The sequence below is a fragment of the Ovis aries genome, chromosome 12 (assembly GCF_016772045.2).
Source record: "Ovis aries strain OAR_USU_Benz2616 breed Rambouillet chromosome 12, ARS-UI_Ramb_v3.0, whole genome shotgun sequence".
Lineage (NCBI taxonomy): Eukaryota > Metazoa > Chordata > Mammalia > Artiodactyla > Bovidae > Ovis > Ovis aries.
In genome coordinates, this window is record NC_056065.1 from 77,071,656 (window position 1) to 77,097,816 (window position 26,161).

General features: G+C 43.9%; 1 protein-coding gene across 1 annotated transcript in view; it reads left to right on the forward strand.

Annotated features, from left to right (window-relative positions):
• The window catches only part of PTPRC (protein tyrosine phosphatase receptor type C), a 153,314-nt gene extending 129,991 nt beyond the window's left edge, over positions 1 to 23,323 (forward strand). Inside the window, exon 32 of the mRNA XM_060396233.1 lies at positions 22,743 to 23,323. Coding sequence (XP_060252216.1) covers positions 22,743 to 22,793 — 51 coding nt within the window. The 3' untranslated portion in view covers positions 22,794 to 23,323. The remainder of the gene's footprint in view (positions 1 to 22,742) is intronic.
• Positions 23,324 to 26,161: the final 2,838 nt, after the last annotated feature.

The window sequence follows — 26,161 nt, forward strand, 5'->3', positions numbered from 1 at the left end:
CCTTCACTTTTTCATTCAAACTCTGTACCTCAGTTTCTTTCATAGAAACTTGATCAGTTGCCATTTATACTACGGTAGAGTTAAAATTTAGAGTTATTTATTTATTTATTTATTTTGAGATTTCAGCTGCAAGTGGCATCTTCAAAATGTGAACGTTGTGTGTTTAAATGTGTATTTTCCACTTGAGTCCATCCTTTTGAGAAGACACAAAATAAATTCTTAAATAGTAATTTCTCTTATCAATAGTTTAACAGAAGCAAACTAGAAACATGTTTTTCTTCTGCACACAAGAAGGTGTGGTAAAGGATGAGCTGGGGGAGTGGTCCGACAGAAGGTTCATTACTCCTAAGACGTTAACATTTTACTATGAAAAATGAATCTTTGCAGACAAGAAGTATATATTTTAACATCTTTAAGCAAAGATAAAACTGTGTGAAATATTAGCTGAATGTCTTTGCAGTGATACTTTTTTAAATGTAAGCTTTTAGCTTTTACTCAAAATTGTAATACTTAACAGGGCTTCCTTCACCAGTGGCTCAGACAGTGAAGAATCTGCCTGCATTGTGGGAGACCTAGATGGCTTTTAGAACTCTAATACTTACACAGTGATACTTTCATATCTATTTTTGTTCTTGCTAAAACATTGCATATGAAGCTTGTTATTTCTTATAACTAATTAGAACTGATCTTTTAAATTTAGTTTTTAATTTACTCTGGAGATTTGTTATAAAATGTTCTCATAGCACTCTATTAGGTCCAAGAAAGTGGGTGGTAATTGCCCCGGCTAATTGCAACAAATCTCTTGATATAAAGACCTTCAAAATGCACAACTTCAAAGGAAAAGACTATCTGTTAAAATGAGTATAAAAGGCTATGCTTTCATTCTCTTGTACACATTTTACAGTTGGAAGGGTCTAAAGGTTCTTCAAAAGATATGCTCAAATTTGTGATTTTTTTTCATTTCCTATTTCAGGTGAAAAGATTTATTCTGCTAAATGTCCATTTTCTACAGTCCTTCTTTTGTAAAGTGTTGGTTGCTCAGTCGTGCCTGACTTTTTGTGACCCCATGGACTATAGCTTGCCAGGCTCTTTTGTTCACAGATTTCCCCAGGCAAGAATACCGCAGTGGGTAGCCATTCCCTTCTCCAGAGTATCTTCCCAACCCAGGGATCAAACTCAGGTCTTTTGCTTTGCAGGTGGATTCTTTACCATCTGAGTCAACAGGAAAGACCCTTCTTTTGCAAACCTCTTTACATTTTCTTGGATCAATACTGATCTAATCAAGGGGGTTTACATCCTGTATCATTTCAAAATAAATAGAAATATTATTACTATGATAACATTTATTGAGGTATAATTCATGCGAGGCATTTTATTTATTTTATCTGCATTTGTTTCTCTAGATAAATTTTATGCTGCGCATGCTCGTAATATCTCCATTTTATAGGTGAGGAGTTGAGTCTTAGAGAAGGTAGGTGCCTGGCTTGTTATAACACATTTGGCAAATAATAGACTCAGGGTTTAACCAGCTCTTCCTGACATCATAGTCTGTGTTTTGCCCTTCTGCCTTCCCGGGTATTAACTTTGTTCATGTGTTTTGAAAAATCAGTGGAAAAAACAGTCTAAACTTATTTGCTGTCTTTATCCCATGATAAAAACAAAAACAGAAACACGTGAAATGGCTCTCTCAACAACACTGTACAATGTAGCAGGCTTAGCTGAACTCATAGCATTGAAATTATTATCCAAAAACAAACACACTCTTAAACATCCCTGGGAAAGGATTGTCCTCGTAACGCACATAAACAAAGATCACCTCATCACTGGAGTGAGTGCCAGGAAATAAAAGCCAACAATAAATCTCAAATGTCATTGTTCCATTGTCTCTCAGTTTGGTGATCAGAACAAGTTCTTACTGTTTAGATCACATTTCGGGATGTTTGTCAGACGACTCATCAATCAGTATCTGAGACATGTTAACAGAGCACCATAAAATGCAAACCACATTTATGGAGATTATGACTCATTCCCCATCTCTGGTGAGTGAGTCCACGGGCGCTTGGTTCTTCTGGCCTGTTGCTGCTCAGTCACTGAGCTGTGTCTGTCTCTGTGACCCCATGGACTGCAGCATGTCAGGTGTCTCTGTCCTTCACTATCTCCAGGAGTTGGCTTAAATTCATACCCATTGAGTTGGTGATACCATCCAACCATCTCATCCTCTGCCACTCCCTTCTCCTCCTGCCTAATCTTTTCCAGCATCAGGGTCTTTTCCAAAGACCATTGGATCCATCAGGGAAGCCCTGCCAATGACCTAGCTGTCCCCAAACTTAGGATACCAGGGATTTGGAAGTAGGCTTCCTGTGTAAAAGAACACAGAAATTCCCCTCTAGAAAAATTTCCCTCTGGATTCATATGTTCTTTTTAACCATAGTATAAGTGGGACCTCTGGGATGTTATATTTATGTATTTCCCTTGAACGGAGAACTTATTGGACTCAATAGAACTTCTTAGGTATAACAAACCCCACCAAGAGAGGCTGATAACCTGTCAAAGAATAAGAATATCCTCCTGAAGTTTTATGGATTGCATGATGTCACCATGCTCACTCTGTAAGGCGGGGAGAAGGTTAGGCAGTAGGGAGGGAAAGAGTCTGTGCCCTGTCAATATTTCCAATGAAAGATGGGATGGAGTTGAGTTGCCCACAGAACTTGCCCCCATTTTTTAACATGGGCTCAAGGAAGGGGTTTCCTCAAGATGTGCTTAGATAACTGCAGATTGAGAATTTTTCCTGGCAATTAATAATTTACATTTTTCATTAGTTCAGACTAAATCATCCCTCATGAATTATGTGGCATGACTTTTGTCACATGTTATGAGTTATAAAACAGTGGAGAATTGAATTAGTACATTTATAAGAAATTGATGAGTAGTAAATCCCTTTATAAGGGGGTCTCCATTTATATTTAATCATTGGCTCTCATTGTGTGGACATTCTAAAGACAGGGATAGAAAGCAGGATATGCAGAAGATTTAAAGCTAAAAGTTGGGTATTTGTCATAACTTGGGGGTAGCGGTGGGATGAGCTGGGAAACTGGGATTGGTGTATGAAATAGATAGCTAATAAAAATGAAATGGCTAAGTAAGGTGCACCTATTGTATAGGACAAGGGGCTGCACTCAACTCCGGGGTAGGAAGGAAATCTAAAACAGAGGGAATATATGTGTATGTGTAGCTGATTTTGGAGAAGGCGATGGCACCCACTCCAGTCCTCTTGCCTGGAAAATCCCATGGACCGAGGAGCCTGGTAGGCTGAGGTCCATGGGGTCGCACAGAGTCGGACGTGACTGAAGTGACTTAGCAGCAGCAGCTGATTTACTTTGCTATGCAGTATAAATGAATACAACACTGCAAAACAACTGAAGTCCAATAAAAAAATTATACAAAAATAAATGTGCAAAAAAAAAAAAAAAACAACTTACTCAACTGCTGTCTAGTATCTGCTTTGAGTTACTTTGGATTGACTCAGCAGATACTCTCCCATTGTTTCTCCTGCGTTGTAGTGGGTCTTCATAGACAGTAGCAGAGAACAGTTAGCTGGCTATGTAAGGTAATGCTCTGCCGAACCTCTTAGCAATGATTATTTTTACATTTTTTAAAACGTGTTTTACCCCTCTTACACTATTGTGTCTTTGAGGATGCACTCTGATTAGGTTACAAATCTTTAATAATCCATTAGACCTTTGTCCTAGGAGCTTCATCCTGACCTTCCTCCCACACTCTTTTGGAATGTCCAATAACCCTAAAGAACTCCCTCCTGGGGGACACAAGTATGCCACCACCACCACACGCGACCACAGTTAGTTCGACATCCAAGAAATACTTTGTCTCAACAGCCAGAGTCATGTGAATTATGAGAGAAAGTAGGTATCAGTGATATAAAAGCAGTACACTTTCATCTGGATTTTTCAATGTGTGTGCAAGCGTGTGGGTTTCCCTTCATATAGTCTAACGTTTCTCATCTGAGCTCACAGTTGGTTTTAGTTTTATAAAATGACTTCTTAAATGAAACAAGTTATTTCTGTAAATAAAACAGGCTTTGGCAGTATTCTCTTTGTTTAGAGTAGCATTAAATCATGGAAGTCAAATTTCTCTTTGATGAGAGTCAGTGGTAAATAAACTCTATTTGTTCTTGCAAGAAGTAGCAAAATATTTATTCACAATTTAAATACAAGAAGTTAAAAAAGGTCAAAATCAGTGACAAGTTTAGGCAAATTACTAAAATCCACTCTTTCTCTCTACAGATTTGTATAGTGTATTTTAATCCAATGCCCTGTAGTCATTCAGAGAACATGTGAATTTCAGAAATAAAATCAACTCTAAATTTATACAATGTTAAAGGAAGAGATTAATTTTATTTAGCATTGCAAGATGACATACTTTGTAAATAATTCATTACTTAATGTCATTCTACATTTACACATTTTTCATGTGGAGATTTACATATAAGATATCTTTCTAGGAATATTATCTGAGATTTGTGTTTTATGTAGCAGCTAAAATTATTACAAGTGCAAGACATGTTTTGATATGAATTTTGACAAGAGGGAAAAAGAAATGGGAGTGGTCTGGAATTTCCACGGAGAGCTCTGGTCTTCCTTCTCTCCGTGCATTCCCGTCACATGCTTGTCTGGAGCATCACCAGCTCCTTGGCCACCAGACCTCCTACCCTCAATTCAGTTCAGTTCAGTTCAGTCGCTCAGTCGTGTCTGACTCTTTGTGACCCCACGGACTGCAGCACACCAGGCTTCCCTGTCGATCACCTAGTCCTGGAGCTTGCTTAAATTCATGTCCATCAAGTCAGTGATGCCATCCAACCATCTCATCCTTTGTCATCCCCTTCTCCTCCTGCGTTCAATCTTTCCCAGCATCAGGTTTTTTTTTTTTTTTTCCCCCCCAAGGAATCAGTTCTTCACATCAGGTGGCCAAAGTATTGGAGTTTCAGCTTCAGCATCAGTCCTTCCAATGAACATTCAGGACTGATTTCCTTTAGGATGGACTGGTTGGATATCCTTGGGACTCTCAAGAGTCTTCTCCAACACCACAGTTCAAAAGCATCAATTCTTCGGTGCTCAGCTTTTTTATTGTCCAACTCTCACATCCAGGAATACTTGACTATTGGAAAAACCACAGCTTTGACTAGATGGACCCTTGTTGGCACAGTAATGTCCCTGCTTTTTAATATGCTGGCTAGGTTGGTCATAGCTTTTCTTCCAAGGAGCAAGAGTCTTTTGATTTCAAACCTCCTACCCTACTGACAATTAACTCTGAATTGGTCCAGTTTCTCCTATCTCTGTCCCCACTTCCATTCTTGCAACTTCTTAGCTTAGAACTACTATTACTTTGAAAAGCTTATCATCAACAGTGTAGGAGGGTTCCCTTTTTCTCCACCCTCTTCAGTGTTTATTACTTGTAGACTTCCTGATGAAGGCCATTCTGATGGGTATGAGGTGGTACTTCATTGTGGTTTGACTTACATTTCTCCAATGATTAGAGATGTAAACTGGTACAGCCACTATAGAGAGCAGCGTGGGGCTTTCTTAAACAGTTGAAAACAGAGTTCCCATACGCTCCTGCAATCTCACTCCTGGCCATACGTCCAGAGAAAACCGTACTTCAGAAAGATACGCACCAGTGTTCACTGCAGCATTATTTGCAAGAGCCAAAACATGGAAGCAACAACCCGAACAACCGTCGACAGAGGAATGGATAAGAAAGATGCGGCACAGGGCTTCCCTGGTGGCTCAGGGTAAAGACTCTGGCTGGCAATGCAGGAGACATGGATTTAATCCCTGATCAGGAAGATCTCCCACTCCATGGAGCGACAAAGCCTGTTCACCGCAACAGCTGAGACTGTGCAGGAGCCGCAGCTTCGGAGCCCACAGGCTGGAAGCCCACAGAGCCTGTGCTCTATAGCGAGAGGGGCCAGTGCAGGAGGAGCCAGCCCATCCCAGCTGGAGAGCAGCCCGAGAAAAGCTCATGCGGCGAGAAAGACCCAGCACAGCCAAAAATGTGAGAAACATTTGAAAAAAGAGACGTGGTACCTAAACGTAGAGGATGGAATGCCACTCAGCCGTATGAAGAGAATGAAATAAAGATGATCATACTGAGTGAAGTCAGACAAAGACAAATACCTATGATATCCTTTAAAGGTGGAGCCTAAAAAATAATACAAATGTACTTATGAGCTGAATCATTGGAAAAGACTCTGATGCTGGGAGGGATTGGGGGCAGGAGGAGAAAGGGACGGCAGAGGATGAGATGGCTGGATGGCATCACGGACTCGATGGACGTGGGTCTGAGTGAACTCCGGGAGTTGGTGATGGACAGGGAGGCCTGGCGTGCTGCGATTCATGGGGTCGCAAAGAGTCAGACATGGCTGAGTGACTGAACTGAACTGAACCGAACTGAACTTATATACAAAACAGAAAATAGACCCACAGACATAGAAAACAAACTTATGGTTACAAAAAGGGAAAGGTGGATCTATTAGACCCCTGTCATCCTCTGTCGTCCCCTTCTCCTTCCCCATGGAAAAGAAATGCAAAAAAGCAAAATGGCTGTCTGGGGAGGCCTTACAAATAGCTGTGAAAAGAAGAGAGGCGAAAAGCATAGGAGAAAAGGAAAGATATAAGCATCTGAATGCAGAGTTCCAAAGAATAGCAAGAAGAGATAAGAAAGCCTTCTTCAGCGATCAATGCAAAGAAATAGAGGAAAACAACAGAATGGGAAAGACTAGAGATCTCTTCAAGAAAATTAGAGATACCAAGGGAACATTTCATGCAAAGATGGGCTCGATAAAGGACAGAAATGGTCTGGACCTAACAGAAGCAGAAGATATTAAGAAGAGGTGGCAAGAATACATGGAAGAACTATACAAAAAGGATCTTCACGACCCAGATAATCATGATGATGTGTTCACTAATTTAGAGCCAGACATCTTGGAATGTGAAGTCAAGTGGGCCTTGGAAAGCATCACTACGAACAAAGCTAGTGGAGGTGATGGAATTCCAGTTGAGCTATTTCAAATCCTGAAAGATGATGCTGTGAAAGTGCTGCGCTCAGTATACCAGCAAGTTTGGAAAACTCAGCAGTGGCCACAGGACTGGAAAAGGTCCATTTTCATTCCAATCCCAAAGAAAGGCAATGTCAAAGAATGCTCAAACTACTGCACAATTGCACTCATCTCACATGCTAGTAAAGTAATGCTCAATATTCTCCAAGCCAGGCTTCAGCAATACGTGAACCATGAACTCCCTGATGTTCAAGCTGGTTTTAGAAAAGGCAGAGGAACCAGAGGTCAAATTGCAAACATCCACTGGATCATGGAAAAAGCAAGAGAGTTCCAGAAAAACATCTATTTCTGCTTTATTGACTATGCCAGAGCCTTTGACTGTGTGGATCACAAGAAACTGTGGAAAGTTCTGCAAGAGATGGGAATACGAGACCACCTAACCTGCCTCTGGAGAAATCTGTATGCAGGTCAGGAAGCAACAGTTAGAACTGGACATGAAACAACAGACTGGTTCCAAATAGGAAAAGGAGTACGTCCAGGCTGTATATTGTCACCCTGCTTATTTAACTTCTATGCAGAGTACATCATGAGAAACGCTGGACTGGAAGAAACACAAGCTGGAATCAAGATTTCTGGGAGAAATATTAATAACCTCAGATATGCAGATGACACCACCCTTATGGCAGAAAGTGAAGAGGAGCTAAAAAGCCTCTTGATGAAAGTGAAAGAGGAGAGCAAAAAAGTTGGCTTAAAGCTCAACATTCAGAAAACGAAGATTATGGCATCTGGTCCCATCACTTCATGGGAAATAGATGGGGAAACACAGGAAACAGTGGCAGACTTTATTTTTTTGGGCTCCAAAATCACTGCAGATGGTGACTGCAGCCATGAAATTAAAAGACGCTTACTCCTTGGAAGAAAAGTTATGACCAACCTAGATAGCATATTCAAAAGCAGAGACATTACTTTGCCGACTAAGGTCCGTCTAGTCAAGGCTATGGTTTTTCCTGTGGTCATGTATGGATGTGAGAGTTGGACTGTGAAGAAAGCTGAGCACCGAAGAATTGATGCTTTTGAAGTGTGGTGTTGGAGAAGACTCTTGAGAGCCCCTTGGACTGCAAGGAGATCCAACCCGCCCATTCTGAAGGAGATCAGCCCTGGGATTTCTTTTGGAAGGAATGATGCTAAAGCTGAAGCTCCAGTACTTTAGACACCTCATGCGAAGAGTTGACTCATTGGAAAAGACTCTGATGCTGGGAGGGATTGGGGGCAGGAGGAGAAAGGGATGACCCAGGATGAGATGGCTGGATGGCATCACTGACTCGATGGACATGAGTTTGAGTGAACTCCGGGAGTTGGTGATGGACAGGGAGGCCTGGTGTGCTGCGATTCATGGGGTCGCAAAGAGTCGGACACAAATGAGCAACTGAACTGAACTGAACTGAACTTGGGATTAATATGTACAAAGTAATACGTATCAAATAGGTAACCGACAAGGACCTACTGTGTAGCACAAGGAGCTATACTCAAAATCTTGTAATAATTTATAAAGGAAAACAATTTGAAATATACTTTCCATTAGAAGTCATCCAGTGAGATGTATCTTGACATCTCTTATCAATGTCCTTTCCCCACTGTGTGTTCTTGGTACCTTTGTCATAGATTGTTGTGCAGTCACTGAGTCCTTCTGACTCTTTGCCACCCCATGGACTACAGCACCTGAGGCGCCTCTGTCCTTCTCCATCTCCTGGAGTCTACTCAAATTCATGTCCATTGAGTCAGTGATGCCCTCCAGCCATCTCATCCTCGGTCGTCCCCTTCTCCTCCCGCCCTCAATATTTCCCTGCATCAGGGTATTTTCCAATGATTCAGCTGTTCGCATGAAGTGGCCAGAGTAGTGGGGCTTTAGCTTCAGCATCAGTCCTTTCAATGAATATTCAGGATTGTCATAGATTAACTGACTGTATATGAGGGGGCTTTCTGCACTTCCAACTTTTTTTTTTTTTAATTTTAGTTTTTTATTTTTTAAATTTTAAAATCTTTAATTCTCACATGCATTCTTTTATATTTAGATTTTACTTTGTCACGATTTTTTCCATGAACTGTGTCTTTGAATTTTTCTTCCAAAGATTTGATTTCTTTCAGGGACATTTTCTCAAATTTCTACATCTGTTAGATTCCTTCTGATTTTTTTTTTCTTTTTTTTTAGGCATTTCTCGTTCATTTCCAGTGCTGTCACTTCTGGGAAGTCTAATGCTACTTGATTTCTGATACCTGTTTTTGGAGGTTTCTTGTTTTCCTTCCTGAGATATTTTAGGATCTATTATTCACCATAAGGTTTTGTTTTGTTTCTTTTTAATGTTACTCTTTTAGTCACTTGTGAGACCTCTTCATGTGGAAACTAATATTTTCCAGTTTGGGGAAATTTCCCTAAATCTTGTCTCTGATGATCTCTTTCCTCTTTTAATCCTCAGTCTCCAGATCTCTCTCTCTCTTTACCCCCCGCCCTCCGCCCCCCCGCAATCTCATTTTCTTCTTTATATGTGTGTGAGGGGAGGTAAAGATTACATTTGTTTTTATATTGAACTTCTTAATTCTCAAATTTTCTTTCATTTATTTTAAGCAAAATAAAACATCATTTTTTCAGTCTCCTCTCTGAGTCTTCAACTTCATTTTCTACCTTACATTGATTATTCCTTCTAAAATATAATTTTATTACTAAGAATTTTTATTAATTGATTAATTAATTTATTCTCAGGATCTCCGTTTTTAATCACCTCATGTTGATCCTTCATGATGGGAAACATTCTCTGAGCATATTAATTACCACTTTGTCCTAGCCCTGGTATCGTCTACGTTTAATCTACATTTCCTTTGCTCGACTACAGACTTTTGTCCTTTCTTGGTGACCTAGTAAGTTCTTATCACCGACTGGTGAACTTCTCTATGCCTTTAAGACGCATCCCAAATATCACTAAATCTCTAAGTACCTTCTTACCACCTCAGTTAGACTTCATCCCCCCTTCACCTTCCTCTCCTTGCACAGTTTCTAGAACTCGACTGTGGTTTGCGTCGATGTCGTATTCCATGACGACTATTATCCAAGTGCCTCAGGAAACTCAGCTGCTCAGAATCAAGAACTATGTCAGAATTTCTTTGCATATCCTTTCTGTAGCAGCTTCTAGTAGCAGGAACACTGGAGGGTCACTAAACGTGTTTTAATGCGGTCAGTCACCTCTCAGGGTCCTTCTGCACAGACATACTTTTATCACCCTTTGCTTTACTGCACTTTACAAATGCTTCGTCGTTTACACACTGAAGGTTAGCGGCAAACCTGGCTTTTCAGGTGATGGCTTTCTTTTTAAGTGAATAAAGTATTTTTACTTAAGAAATTTACACTTTTAAAGACATAATGATGTGCACACTTAGTAGGCTACGCTACCGTATAAACAAGCTTCTATATGCACTGGGAAACCAACAGGAAATGGACGGGGCTCCCTTCAGTAAGACATGCCCTCTATGGCAGTGGTCTGGACCTGAAACCATGATAGCCCCAAGATCTGCCCATAGAAATCTATACTCTGCTGCAGGTGCTAAGCTGCTTCAGTTGTGCCCAACTCTTTGCGGGCCCCATGGACCGTAGGCCGCCAGGCTCCTCTGTCCATGGGATTCTCCAGGAAGGAATACTGGAGTGAGTTGCTATTTCCTCTTACAGGGCATCTTCCCGACCCAGGGTTGAAACCCACGTCTCTTATGCCTCCCGCCCTGGCAGGCGGGTTCTCTACCACCAGTGCCTCCTGGGGAGCCGCTTCAAGTGAAATATTGACTTGATGATGATAAAACAGATGATGCTTAACTTTATCACCGTGTGTTCTCATCCACGTCACCCACCTTGAGGAACGAAAGTTGTGCTGTTCTCCCCAGCATCGGGCACGTGCCCTCAGTGGGCAATAGCCACCGCGCTCTTTGCGGCGTCCTTTCGCTTCTGCGTCTTGACGTCATCAGGGCTCACCTTGATGGAGCTCACGCCCCAGCGAGTTTGTCGCTTGTCTCTCGAGCACCTGATACGTGGTAGGCTCCGTGCTGTGCTGTGCTGTGCTTACTTGTGCAGTGGTTCTGACTCTTTGCGACCCCATGGACTGTAGCCCGCCAGGCTCCTCTGTCCATGGGATTCTCCAGCCAAGAATACTGGAGTGGGTTGCCATGACCTTCTCCAGGGGATCTTCCAGACCCAGGAATTGAACCAGGGTCTCCTGCAGTGCAGGCAGATTTGTTACCAGCTGAGCTACCAGGGAAGCCCATGGGGACATCCTAATGAAAGCGCTATTAACTGGAAGGAAGCAAATCTGTGGGTGCCTTTGTGGTCGGCCACAAACCCCTGCAGAGAGTGGAGCTAACTGCTCCTGCTACACTGAGCCTGCAGGCTGGGGAGGTCTTCCTGCCATCAAACAGGAAGGGGAGGATTCCCTGGGGCGATTTCAGACAGGTACTCGGGTAGGAGGGAACAGCAGGAATCTCAAGGATACTCAGCATCGCCCTTGGAGGCTCTTGGGTAGACACTGTAGTCTTGGAGAGAAACTTTTGGGTCTAAGACCTGTCTCCCTGGTTTTCTTACTTCACCTAAAATTAACTTCACACTCTACCTGCTGTGTTTTAAGATAAGAAATGGGGTTGCTTTGAAGCAGCTAATGAAAAACAGTGACCCAGAAGAATTAATGGGACGGGTGTTTTTCCCATCAGACTTGTGCAAAAATGAACATGTGATTAAATTTCACTTGGGTGCATGTTTAGCAATTCCACTTTATCGGACTAAGCAGCTATTATCATTGTAGTACGATACAGAAGCCAAATCACTCAATGCATCGTGAATTTTACAGGGTCTCTGTGAAGTGATTTTACTACTGAACAGGCATTTAAAACATGGGTGACTTCTTTCTCCATGAGAATCTGTGTTTTTAATAAATGAAGCATTAATGCATGTGAAATAGTTCATTTTTATACAAATGCAAATAACCTTCCAAATAAGTAAAATTTACCAATGAAGAGCATTTTTTGGGGGGTATTATTACAAAAGAGATGCTTTTAACCTTTTTTTCCATTGTGTGTAGCTCCTGAGCACTGGGCTTATTACAGAGAGCTAAGCAAATATTCTGTTCCAATTTTAGTTAAATAGTCATAGTTCAATGATCAAAATAGTCATATTTCAACAGTAATTCTTAATGGATGACTGACTCAAAGAGTATCATTAATTTATTAATTTATAAGTAAAACTGGTGTTTATACCTTTAAAAATCATACCATCATTAAAGAAAATGAGAAGATTACCAAAGACGTACAGCTGTGGGTTCATAATAAATGAAATGTGGAAATTCTTCATTTTTTTATACATTCACTTGATAAAAATTGTCTTAAAAATATTTTAAAAATTAAGATTTAAAATTCTTAAACAGTTCCAACCTCAATCAACTGTAACCTAAAGTGTCAGAGGAAATACATCCCTATACACCCCCCTGGGAAGTGCAGCTGTGTCTCAGTCCAATAAGCCCTTCTAGCCCTTGCTTTGTAAGAACTAGCAAATGTTTTGATAAAGCTTATTTAAAATAGAAAACCAACAAGGACCTATAGCCTATCACAGGGAACTCTGCTCAATACTTTGTAATAACCTAAATGGAAAAATAATTTTAAAAATAGATCATATATGTGTATAATTGAACCACTTTGCGGTATACCTGAAATATTGTTAATCAACTATGCTCCAAAATGAAGTAAAATTGAAATCTAAAAACCAAATACCAATAAGCAAAACTTCTGCCAGATTGGGACTTCCCTGGTCATCCAGTGGCTGAGATTTCTCCCTCCAATTCAGGGAGTGCAAGTTCCATCCGTGGTCAGGGAGCAAAGATCTCACATGCCTCACAGCCAAAAACCCCAAAAACATCAAACAGAAGAAAAATTGTAACAAATTCAATAAAGACTCTATAAACGGTCCACATTAAAAAGAAAAAAAAAAAAACCTTAACACAACAACAAAATAAGCTTTTGTCAACCAGATAAACGTGAAAAAATAGGCATCATGCAATGCTCAAAAATAAATAGATAAATGAAAGCGCTTATAAACAGATGAAATATATGTGAATTCAGTGGGATTTCTATGCTAGGGTGAGAAAACCAGACAAATAAGGCATGCAACTACTCTATATGTTTTTTTTTTTTTATCACTCTAAGAGGAATGTTAATTTATTAATGAAACAACATATCAAAATATTCAGTGTTTAAATTTGGACTTCCCCAGGCTTTTTTTTTTAATCATTAACTTATTTTTAAGCTCCAACTTATTTCTTTGATGAAGACTAAATTACTACTTTACAAATAACTTAAAAAATTAATTTTACAGAAATAATTAATTTTCTGAGTAAAAGAAAAAAAAAGTCTGTGGAGACTCCATTTTCAATTCAGGATTCTTTTTCAACCAAAATAGATATTTCTTTTCTGAGCAAGTGGTGAATAAAAACAAATTTAATAAAATATATGCTCTATTTTTCCTGATTTGTGCTCATATTTTCTTATTAGCTAATGCTGAACGTTAAATCTCATGGGAATGGTTTGTCTTCTGGATAATTTTTTCACACTGGGGTGTTTTTGTGTGGATGTGCTTGAATGCTTTTCCTCAGCTTCTTGTGCCAAGTAGAATGACCAGCAGGTTGTGCTAAAACATTTGCAATGGTCTTACTCTGCTGGAGGCTGGGGCAGAGAGGGGTGGATGGCTTCTAAAGGCTATAACTTTATGGGCTTCCCTGTTGGCTTGGATGGTAAAGAATCTGCCTGCAATGAGGTCCCTGGGGTCTGGAAGATCCCCTGGAGAAGGGACTGGTAACCTACTCCAGTAGTCTGGCCTGGAGAATCCCATGGACAGAGGAGCCTGGTGGGCTACAGGCTGTGGGATTGCAAAGAGTCAGACACGACTGAGCAATTGACACACTTCTGTGTTATGTCAGTAAAAGCAATGGCATATTCAGACAGGCCCGCTCTCCAGGCTCCCACGTGCATGCTGGCATTGCGTCAGTAGGCTCACTCACTCTTGGGAATGGTACTGATGGGTCACTCATCATATTCTTTCTGTGGAGAAGGGTATTTTTCTAGACCGTGTTCCAAACAATCTTTTCAAAGTGGTCCAGCCTGACATCTCCACTCACCCCTTTTAGAAACCCTCTGGTCTCTGACTTCAGACAGCAGGAACCCCTGGGAAGGGAGTTCGCTTTGGGGTCAGAGCTTCCAGAAGCAGATCTCAAGCCTCTAATCTTTGCAGCATCTTCCTCTATCTAAACCACATCGACACCAGCTCCTCCTGGGCAGAAAACATAAAAGGAGGCCCGGGTTGGTCACAGTTTTCTTTGCTCCAGATCAGAACAGTGCTGTAAAGACCCTGTCTCTGAATCTCAGTTGCAGAAACACTCACACAGAAGCCCTTCTGTGCAATGCTTTTGGGCTCCTTGCAGGACAGAGGAAGGTCTTTTCTGAGGACTTCAGCAACTCCTTCGTTAGAGCTTTGCTGCTAAGTCACTTCGGTCATGTACAACTCTGTACAACCCCATGGACTGTAGCCCACCAGGCTCCTCCGTCCCTGGGATTCTCCAGGCAAGAATACTGGAGTGGGTTGCCATTTCCTTCTTGTTAGACCTTTATCAGGCGGTAAATTAAATGCAAGTAAGTTTAGATACTTCAATATACTCTTTGATCATCTTTGGAAACAAAAGAATTTGTAACTGAGCCGAAGTAAATAACATAATCTGCACGTCCCAGGGGGCACTAGTGTTAAAGAACTCTCCCGCCAATGCAGGAGGTGCAGGAGAGAGGAGCTCGGTCCCTGGGGCAGGAAGATCCCCTGCAGGAGGAAATGGCAACCCGTTCCAGTATCCTTGGCTAGAGAATCCCATGGACAGAGGAGCCTGGCGGGCTACAGTCCATGGGGTCACAAAGAGTCGGACACAACTGAGCATGCACGCACACACACAAATAACACAATATGATGGCAAGCAAGCAACATGTTTAATTAAGATAATTTAGAAAGTACACTTCCTTTTTTTTTTTTAATTAGGGTGAAGTTGCTTTACATTTTTGGCTTCTGCAGTACAAAAAAGTCATCAGCTGTGTGTATACACATGTCCCCTCCCTCTTGAACCCCCCACCCACCTCCCCCACCCCCTCCTCCAGATCATCAGAGAATGCTGAGCTGAGCTCTCTGTGCTGTACAGCAGCTTCCCACTGTTTTACACATAACAGTGAAAGTGTTAGCCACTCAGCTGTGCCCAAATCTTTGCGACCCTATGGACTGTAGCCCACCAGGCTCCTCTGTCCATGGGATTTCCCAGGCAAGAATACAGGTGTGGGTTGCCATGCCCTTCAGGGATCTTCCTGACCCAGGGATGGAACCGGGGTCTCCCCTGTTGCAGGCAGATTGCTTACTGTCTGAGCCGCCGGGGAGGCCCATTCTGCGCAGGGCAGTGTATCTATGTCAAGGCCACTCTCCCAATTTGTCCCAGCCTCTCTTTCCCCACCTGTGTCCGTAAGTCCACCTGGATCTCTATTTCTACCCAGAAAATTGGTTCATCTGTACCATTCTTTCAGGTTACACATATATATATTGTTTTCAGAAAAACATGGGAGCATAAACCTGTTTATTTTAATCATAAAAAGTCTGAAACTCTATGGAAACTCTTAGAACAGTATTTCCTTTCTGGGAATGGTTTTTGTCTCCATCTCAGTTGTGGTCTTGATTTTGTACCTTCCTTCCCTTGGGTCCGAGCTTATCTCTGCAGGTCTGATCATCTTTGGAGGTTATGCCTCTAAAAACGCTGGCCTCGAGATCTTCCCAGAACTGCTCAAGAACTGGAGTCTGCAAACTCACATACCTTCCGAGGTTAGGAAAATAACAAGAAGGAATGGAAAAGCTTGATAAAATATTAAGGGTGGCAGCTTCAAAAACATGGAAAATGCATACCCCTAAAAGCACTCACATTCAATTTTTCTTAAAGTGTGGCTCTGGCCTGAGTAAACACGCCAGCAGCCTGAGCTTGACGCCACTCCCGTGCTAAGTTTACCAGCCCTGTTTCCGTCCCAGAGAACTGTTGCTACCCATCTGCTAGGGCGCTCTTCACTTCACCTTCCATTTCTTCACATTTATATACTGTAATTCCACCCCTGAAGAGGAAGAGGAGGAGGAAGACCAGGAGGAGAAGAGGAGGAAGGGGTCTTTGTTCTACTCAGGGAAACAATGGCTTCTTTCCCCCTGTTGCACTTTACACTTGAAACATTGCCCTGCTCTCTGACGAGCTCAGTTCCTGCGCACGACAGTCTTCAGGGCTTTTACTGAATTCTGACGTGTGTTCTCACCCACTGCTTTCACTCTGTGGTCCTCAGCCTCGAAGGGTGACTATCTCAGAAGATCGAAAAGCATCCCCTAAAGGCAAAGCTCCCCAACCAGCTGAGCTGGACACCTAGGCATGCCTTGGCCTTCACTCCCATGGTGCTCACAGGGTCCTGAAGCCACACAGCATTGAAGCTGGCTGCCCATGGACGGGGCAAACTCCTGTGTGGGCGACAATGTCTTCGGTTTACTAGTTGTCCCAGTTACCCTCTCATACTTTCATTTACCCTGGACTCATGAGATGAACACCCTGGGAAGCACGGCCTGACCAGGGACAAGGTCCTCAGTCACGGGGTCACTTATCATGTGGGTCAAGGGTCTGTGGTCTGCAGAGCATCTTCACAGCATCCAACCTTCTGTCCTAGTGACCTGTGCTCACTTCAGACTCACTGCTGCACATCTGTGGCCTCAGATGCTTGGATACCAAGGAGGCAGACCCTGTGTTTTTGAGCATCTGGCCGCCTCCTCCTCTTTAAGAATAAAAGAGTAAACGACCCTCAAACCTGGTGAGAGGAGGTTGCCTCCAGGAGGACCATGTCCCCGAGAGGGAGCCCGTTGTCCCAAATGGTCTCTTTTCTTCTTTGGCTAGCATCCGCCCTGATGACCTTGCTTATTGTGTGTGCCAGGTCGCTTCAGCCATGTTGGACTCTTTAGGACCCCATGGACTGTAGCCCGCCAGGCTCCTCTGTCCATGGGATTCTCCAGGCAAGAATGCTGGAATGGGTTGCCGTCCTCCTCAGGGGCATCTTTCTGACCCAGGGATCGCACTTGTGTCTCTTACATCTCCTGCACTGGCAGGCAGGTTCTTTACTGCTGGCGTCACCTGGGATGGATATCCCTTTGCACAGGTTCATTTTCTCTTTTTTAACTGCTGCTCTTCTAGGAGAAGGGAGTTCTTTTAATCAAATGTTAAGTACTGTAAGTTTTCCTTGATGTTCTTTTCATGACTGCCACTTGGGACCTACTGGTTTCCCAGCTTGAATTTTGGACCGTTCACTGTTTCTGCATTTGTAACCCTTAATTTAGGGTTGCATCTGCCCATCTGAACCTTCCCTGCTTTCCACTCAGATAACTGTCCACTGCTTTTGTATTGATCACATACATCAACATTTCACGGTTTAGACCTCCAACTGTCTTTTGTCCTTGGTTCTTGCTTTAAGGCTTCACTCTTGCCTTGGCTTCCTGGGGCGTCTCATTTTGGCCTGTGTGACACTTTCTTACAGAACAGACTCCTACCACTTTCCAGGTTTCCAGGAAGTCTCAGCATCTGCCTTGAACTCGACTTAGGTCCTTCCAAAAATTTATTCCCAGAGTGTTTCAATAAGCGCCTACAGAGGATGTCTGCTTGGTCTCCAGTGTGAATTCTCTCCTGAGAAACTGCGTTGTGTCTAAACGTAAAGTGTCAAGTCCAGCTTCCTTCTATTTCCAGCCCACTCTCTCCCCACCTCAAGTGTTAGGAACCAGGAGTAGCCTGACTCCGGCATACCCTTTTGTCTCTGCAGGGAATTTTGCAGGGCTGAGGAGCATCTCCCTGCTTACTGAGAGTCATTTCTATTAATAGCAGGCTTCCCAGGTGGTGCAAGTGATAAAGATCAGACCTACCAAGGCAGGAGGCACATGAGATGTGGGTTCGATCCCTGGGTCGGGAAGATCCCCTGGAGGCGGAAGTGGCAACCTACTCCAGTGTTCTTTCTTGGAAAATTCCATGGACAGAGAGCCTAGTGGGGCCACAGAGAGTCCAATACGACTGAGCCCACTTATATTAATGTACCTTGTGGTGGGGAATCAAGCAAGAGACATGAAATTCATTGTCATGTAAAATATAAGAGGATTCTACTTTATTATCTGTATATATTTTAAGAGAGGGTCAAAAGATTCAGTTTCCTTCCAAAAGTACGTGTAGAAAAAAAAAAATGGAGGCGAAGTGTCTTACATGTTTCATTATAGACTTTTTATTAATTACTCTATTGACTTTTTCCTCTTACGTGTTCAAGTCTTCTCTATCTGTATTACTGCTGTGCACAGCTGTTGATTCCTAGGGCAATTGTTGACTTTACCTCTCACCTTTGGCTAAAAATATAAATAAATGAAGCATTGCTTAAGTCCTCAGATAGATTTTTCTTTTATCTTAAGTAATGCATTAACTTGCTTTTTCCCCAAAAGAAACCCTACAAAGAGAATCAGAAGAGGCGAAAAGAAGCCCATTGTTTTCTTCTGCTTTCAGAACATAAACTAATTAATTAGACCAAATCAAGCTCTACATATTAATCTAACAAATGAAATATGCTGCGTGCAGCAGAGGCTTAGACATCTGCCCTGTACAAAGTTTATTTAAGGTTCTTTGGCAGCAAATCACGCTGGAAGAGGCAGCTTCTTGGATGCTGTCTACTTGCAATTTGACACCTAATGGTTTTCCTCTTGGCTGAGAAACTCCATAAACAGAAGTGAGCTAGAGGCCACGTGACTCCTGCAACTCCGCTCCTTGGAAAGGAGGGGCGGGCAGGGCGGTGGACGGAGGCTGCTTTTGGCTGCTGCCCTAAGATGCATCTAGCAAGGAAAACATCCTCTCTGTGAAGCCTGGGGCCATGTCCTTAAGAGCCCGGGCATCAGCCTGACCTCTGAGGGCAGGGCGAGCCTTCCACTCCATCCTGGGTGAGGAGGCTGCTTTCAGACAGTCCTTTTTGTGCAGGGCTCATAAAGCCTTTAGAGCAGAATGTCTGAGCTTTGTTCTATTAACATGGCTCTTAGCTTCCATTTTTTTCATCTCTAAAATTGGAATAATATTTTTAGATGACGATTTATTTAAGGCAATAACTCAAGCACTGCACTAAGTATACTGTGCTCACTCATTTCAGTTGTGTCCGACTCTGCAAACCCATGGACTGTAGCCCACCAGGCTCCTCCGTCCATGGGATTCTCTGGGCAAGAATACTGGAGTAGGTGGCCATTTCCTTCTCCAGGGGTCTTCCTGATCCAGGGATCAAAAAATCCACGCCTCTTATATCTCCTGCATTGACAGATGGGTTCTTTACCACTAGAGCCACTTGGGAAGTCTGCTAAGCATACTAGGTTTTCTCATTTAATCCTAAATGAAAAGCAAACTAGCATTAGAGTTTGATGGTGGGTCCCTGTTCTGACCTCTCTTAGCCCCAGTTTTCTCATCTGTAACCCGGAAATCATGAGAGTTCTTACCTCCCGAAGGTCGATGGGAAGATTACTCAAGATGATGTGAAAAAAAAAAACAAAAACAGAAAACTGCTAGAGTGACTGACACATCATCAGAACTCAGTGGAAGATGACTAGTAACCATTTTCAAAAGGTAGCTATTATCCCCTTTACAGAGGTGGAAACTGGTACCAGTAACAGTTGCTAGCTAGCGGAGCTTCAATTCACACTTAGGTCCACTGACTTCTAAAACGTAGCTCAAACCACCCAGCTAGGAAAAATGGCTGTTGCCTGAACTGGCTCATCCCCTTTGCCTCTCTACATGCCCCCTGCCTTCACTGTCCTACCCCCCGATGTCTATGAATCATCCTAACCCTCAGCTCTGTTCTCCTCGTTCCCAGACTGATCCTGACTTGAGGGAGGAAGTTCCAAACCAGACTCAGCCTCTCCATCCTTTGAGGCTGGAGTCTGAGTCACTCTTCCTGTTCCTGTGAATTCAGGACAAAGCGTCCCAGTGCTAACCACAGAGTCCTGTCTACTCACTGAGGAAACCCCCGCAGTGGTCTCACAAAGGAGAGGAAGGCCTTGCGGTGTTGACCGAGGTCTTCGTCCCACTCCCTGGCTAGCTTCCCCACCTTTCTGTCCAGCCCTGCCCCCTCCGAAGCTCACAAAACCAGGCTCAGCTTGCTGTTGACCTAAGAACTCTGTGATCGCCACTTTAAACACAACCCCTCTAATATACATCATATTCTCCAAGGTAGCTATTTGTAGTTCAAATTTAAATTGAGGAAATAAACTTAGAATGTTTACATAGTGTACCCAGGGTCACATAACCATTAGCATCTATAAAATCACAGCTTTTCGCATTTGTTTTCTTCACTGACATATCTAACTCACCTAGAACTAGGTTTCTCCCCCACAGTGCTATTTTATGTACTGGTGCGAAGTGGGAAGAGAGAAAGAGATTGCTATTGCCTTTTTGGTTTTTGTTTTTTGCCTTCGTGTGTCTCTTTGTTCACTTTTAAAAATTGATACTGGAGTATAGCAGCTTTATAATGTGCTAGTCTCTACTGTACAGAAAAGTGAATCAGCTGTACACACACACATAGCCCCTCTTTCCGGGATTTCCTTTCCATTCAGGTCACAGGGCACTGAGTGGAGCCCCCTGTGCTGCGCAGCAGGTCCTCACTGGTTATCTGTTTTAGGCACAGTATTCTGCTGCTGTTGTTCAGTCGGCCAGCCGTGTCTGACTCTTTGCGACCTCATGGACTGCAGCACCCCAGGCCTCCCTGGACAAGTTCTTATCCATCGCACTAGTAATGGCATCCAGTCATCTCATCCTCTGATGCCCTCTTCTTCTGCCTTCGATTTTCCTCCTCATCAGGGACTTTTCCAATGAGTCAGCTGTTCGGCTCAGATGACCAAAGCACAGGAGTTTCAGCATCAGTCCTTCAGACGAATATATCAATAGCATATATGTATCAATCCCAATTTCCCAATTCATCCCCCACTTTTCCCTTGCTATACGTATGTTTGCTCTCTACCTCTGTGTCTCTATTTCTTCTTTATAAATAAGATCTATACCAGTTTTTTTCTTTCAGATTACACATATGTGCATTAATACACACTTTTTTTTTCTCTTTTTGATTTCAATCTGTGTGACAGCCCTAGATGTGTCTGCTGCTGCTGCTGCTAAGTCACTTCAGTCGTGTCCGACTCTGTGTGACCCCATAGACGGCAGCCCACCAGGCTCCCCTGTCCCTGGGATTCTCTAGGGACTGAGAACACTAGAGTGGCTTGCCATTTCGTTCTCCAATGCATGAAAATGAAAAGTGAAAGAGAAGTCACGCAGTCATGTCTGACTCTTCGCAGTCCCATGGACTGTAGCCCACCAGGCTCCTCCATCCATGGGATTTTCCAGGCAAGAGTACTGGATGACCCAACAGCATTCCTTTTAATGGCATAACACAGAAGTGGCACCCATCGCCTGCCAACATCTCATTGCCTCCTCTCTCATCCCATTCGCCAGAACTTAGCTGTACGGCCTCGTCTAGCTTCAAGGAAGCCTGGGATGTGCGGTCTGTCTTTTGTGTCCATGTAAAAATCAGGGCTTGTGATGGTTCATTTTATGTGTCAACTTGACCAGGCTAAGGGGCACCCAGACAGCTGGCAACACATAATGTCTAGGGGTGTCTATGAGGGTGTTTCTACAAGAGGTGGGCCTTTGATTCGGTAGACTGAAGCTTCCCTCGCCTGTGGGCTCTTCTCTCACCAATGTGGATGGCGTCATCCAGTGCGTGGAGGCCCACACAGAACAAAAAGTGAAGGAAGGGTAACTTCTTTCCTCTTCTTGACCTGGGAGGTCCATCTTTTCCTGCCCTCAGATATCAGGGCTCCTTGTTTCAGACCAATTTACATTAGCAGCCTTGCTGGGTCACCAGCCAGACGGCAGACTGTGGGGCGTCCCGGGCTCCGTCACCCTGTGAAGCAGTTCCTCCAATAAATCTCATCTTATATCTCTCTATGTATCCGATCGGTTCCATTTCTCCGGAGTAATACAGTAACCGTGACTAATACAGGAATTCTATTGTTGTAGAAAAGCCCAAATAGACATTGGGAACCACTAGCAATTTCCACCACAGCTCTTTAGAGTTTTGTCACGAGTCTCAAGGGACTTGTAAATGGGAGAGTGTTTGGTGAACCCTAAAGGGGAAGAAAAACCCATGCTGGGCTAAGCCTGGCTGCAGACTTCTTGTAAAGAAACTCTTACGCCACAAATCCTGTGATTCTGACCAACTCATAAAAGTCAGGAAGATGGCGCAACCCCCACCTCAAGTTTCCCCAAGACGGGGGCTCGAGGTAGGGTTGGGGTTGTGTTTGGGGTTTGGGTTAAGGTGAGGGTGAGGGTTATCGTTGGGTTAGGTTTAGAGACTGGGTTAGGGTGAGGGTAGAGACCCGGTTCAGTTTAGGGGCTAGAGACAGAGTTAGCTTGGTTTCAGTGGGGAGTCGCAGCTGAGGCCTGCGTGCAGGCATAGTGACGACCAGCACTCAGGACATCTTTGGCTTCCTTTTCTTTCCTAGGACGGGCTCAGAACGCCCCTCACGTCCTCGCATGTCCCACCAAACAAGTGAGGCTGCCGATGGCCCAGTTGACATCAAAGCGCCTTGAACCTGGGCACTGGGACTGTCTCGCGTTGCCGCATCTGCCCGTCTGCTCTTGACTTTTCTTATCTCCGAAAGGAGAGAGGCCTCCAGGATCTCCAGCGTTCCATCGAAGCAGGATCTCCCTGGAAGTCTGGGGCTCCAGAGTCCCCGCTGGAGACGGCGGGGGTGGGGGCAGTGGCCACGCCTCCCGCTGCGGTTCTGAATGCTGCCCCGTGACTCCGCCCCCGGTCACTGTCCGGCCAGCGCTCCGGTTCAGCCGAGGTCCGGGCGTGGCGGGCCCGCCCCGCGGCCCTGACCGAGGTATACCCAGGGAGACGTGGGTGCTGTTTACACAGGCCCGGAGCTGGGGCCTGCCTCGCCCTGGCCCCAGCCTCTTACTGCTCTGCGAACTGGAATTCCCCAAATTTTCTCCCAAATTAAAAGAACTAACGAACTGTATTGCAAAAACAAACAGAGTTTGTTTTTCTTTTCACAAATAAAAACTAATTTATGCTCCAGCTTTGTTGCCTTGAATCAACCCGACCGCACAATTTCGCTGCCAACAACTTCTCTGTATTAACTTCTCAAGTTCGTCAAGCTTAGCCCTTGCTGGAAAAAGTATAGGGTTTGAAAGCCACTAATTGGCCTAAAATGCTCCTCTATTTTATATAAACACACAGCATAGTATCAAAAATAGAGTTGCATTCATTAGCCTAAAAATCCAGCTTCCCACGTGGAAGCTTTTTTTTTTAATGCCCCTCAGGATTTAGGTCTGCGTCTGGAGTTAAAGGGAAACTTGTTTTTTAAACATGTACTCTGTAATTTCACATTAAAAAAAAAAAAGATGGCTTTGATTTCTATTTTTGCCTATTAATGTATTTTATAAGCAGTGAAGCTGAAAACGAAAATCTTTCCCTCAACTCTTTGGGGCTCATATTATCAGGAGAGTAAATCTGAAGCTATGCGAAAACAAAGCAATAACAAGACAACAACAATGATAATGAGAAAAGAGAAGTAGATGGGATCCTGCGGATTCTGCCACAGATGGGTGATTAAATCCCATCACCGTCTGCGAACCCTGGTCTGCAATCCTCTGTTATTCTCCCACTCCACGCCTCACCAGCCTCCGCAGAAAACGCTTCCTTCTTCTTCAGGAAGAGCAAGACGAGCCCGTGTGTCCCCTCGGCCAGCTTCTCCTGAGCCCAGGGGGCCTGTGTGTCCTCCTCCGGGTGTCCTCCTCCGGGCCTCCTGCGTCCTTTGCATCTGCTGTTTCTCTCTCTTCGTTGCAGGAGACCCCGTCTGCGCCCGTCTGTGTTCTCGGTCCCACAGCCTCGCACTCCCTCCTCAACTACCAGCCTCTACTTCGAATTCTTTTTTTATTTTACTTGTTTATTTTTGGCTGTGCTGGGCCTCTGTTGCTGCACACGGAATTTCTCCAGTTGTGGTGAGCAAGGGCGACCCTGGTCGTGGTGCTCGAGCTTCTCACTTCTCTTGTGGTGGCGCGAGGGCTCTGGGGCGCGTGGTTCTGGGGCGCACGGGCTCTGGGGCGCACGGGCTCTGGGGGCGCGGGCTCTGGGGGCGCGGGCTCCGGCCGTTGCAGCCCTCAGACTGTGTAGTTGCGGCTCATGGACTCTAGAGCACAGGCTCAGTAGTTATGACCTATGGGCTTAGCTCCCCACGGCATGTGGGATCTTCCCGGGCCAGGGATTGAACCCACGTCCCCTGCGTTGGCAGCTGGATTCTTTACCATTGAGCCACCAGAGAGATCCTGCTCCAAATTCTTCTGTTGATCGTTTCGATCAACAAATACATTTCCCCCATTCTAAAAGCAGCGATCTGTTCTGCCATTCCCGCAGCTGGTCCCGTCATAGCTGCCTCTGCATTAACTTCGAATTCTCAGGAGTCGTGTACGTCATCTTTTGCATTGCCTCAGTCCACGCTCAGTTTTCAAATCTTTGACGTCTAATGTTTATTCTCAAACAGATACCTAGTCTTTTCAAATTTAGTGATAAACTCTGCATCATCAAATTTAGCGATTCCTTCCAGTCCTCACGAGACTTGACTTCTGTAGTAGGTGATGCCATGCACACTGGCCATCTCAGTCGTCCACTAAGCTGGGACTCCAGATGTGGTCAGCCCACTGCCCCTTCCTCCATACCCTGCCGTGGCATCGACCCTCGGATCTAGAAGGACGCTAGTCTCCCCAAAAGGTTCTGTTCTGTTAGGTCTAATTATAGGATAGTGACTCCATTTTTTAACACATTCAGTGATAGAGTGAATTTCTCCTTAGTTTCCGGTACAATATAATTTTACTCAGCACCATATATTTTGGTGAACAGAAGTTCTTACTTTTTTATTTGTTTGCTTCTTTACTTATTTTTTAACTTTTTAATTTTATGTTGGAGTACAGTCGATTAACAATGTTGTGATAGTTTCAGATGTACAGCAAAGTGAGTCAGCCATACATATAAAGAAATGTATGCATTTTTCCTTTGTGGATGGTGCTATTCATGTCTTATTTATATAGCTAGATACTAGACCAAAAAGGATGGCATCAGTGCCTCCTTTGAGGGACCAAACTCGCATTTTAATTCACTCCTGGAAACTCCCATCGGATCCCTGTAAATGCAACTGAAAATCAAGGCTTCTGTGTTGCCTTTGATCCCTTCTTGGGGCCTGTGATCACACAGACTGATTGATTTTGTTTTCCAGGGGGCCTGGCAAATGTCCATTATTTTGATACCTGAGGCCAAGGCCTTGGTGGAAGCCCTTCCCACCTCTTGACCAGATTATTTTAATGCAACCTCAGAGTCTCCTAGACTCCAATGCTCTCATCTTTGGTTTATCCAACACCCTGCTGTCAAATCACTTTCTTGTAATACATCTCCGATGGCAGCATTGTCTTTCTGGGACCCTCCCAAGCCTCACAAGGCAAGGTCAGTCTCCCTTACTGGCCTGAGACGCCCTCCCTCAGCCCTGTCACCTGCAGGCAACTCTGCGCAGGAGCTGGCCTGCTTAACTCCCTGTGTACTTGCTGCCGTCTGCTTTCATGTCCCTGGAGCCTATTTTACTGTGCTCGTCCTGCTTGGAAGGCCTTGAGCCTGGAGATGGCACTGGAACAGCTTGCTGCTCTGTTGAGTCTCAACTCAAACGCTATCCGCTCTAAGAATTACTTCTGCGCCCCTGTTTTCCTCCTCCTTTGGGGTTTACCCCTCTTGGAAGGATTTCTTTCTCAACTTACATCTCACTCAAGTTTTTATCTTCCAGCTCAGTTATTTGAGAGGCAAGTTTCTTTGGGAGGCAAGTGAGTTCTTTATTTCTAGAATAAAATAATGAAATGATAAGAATAAATTAAT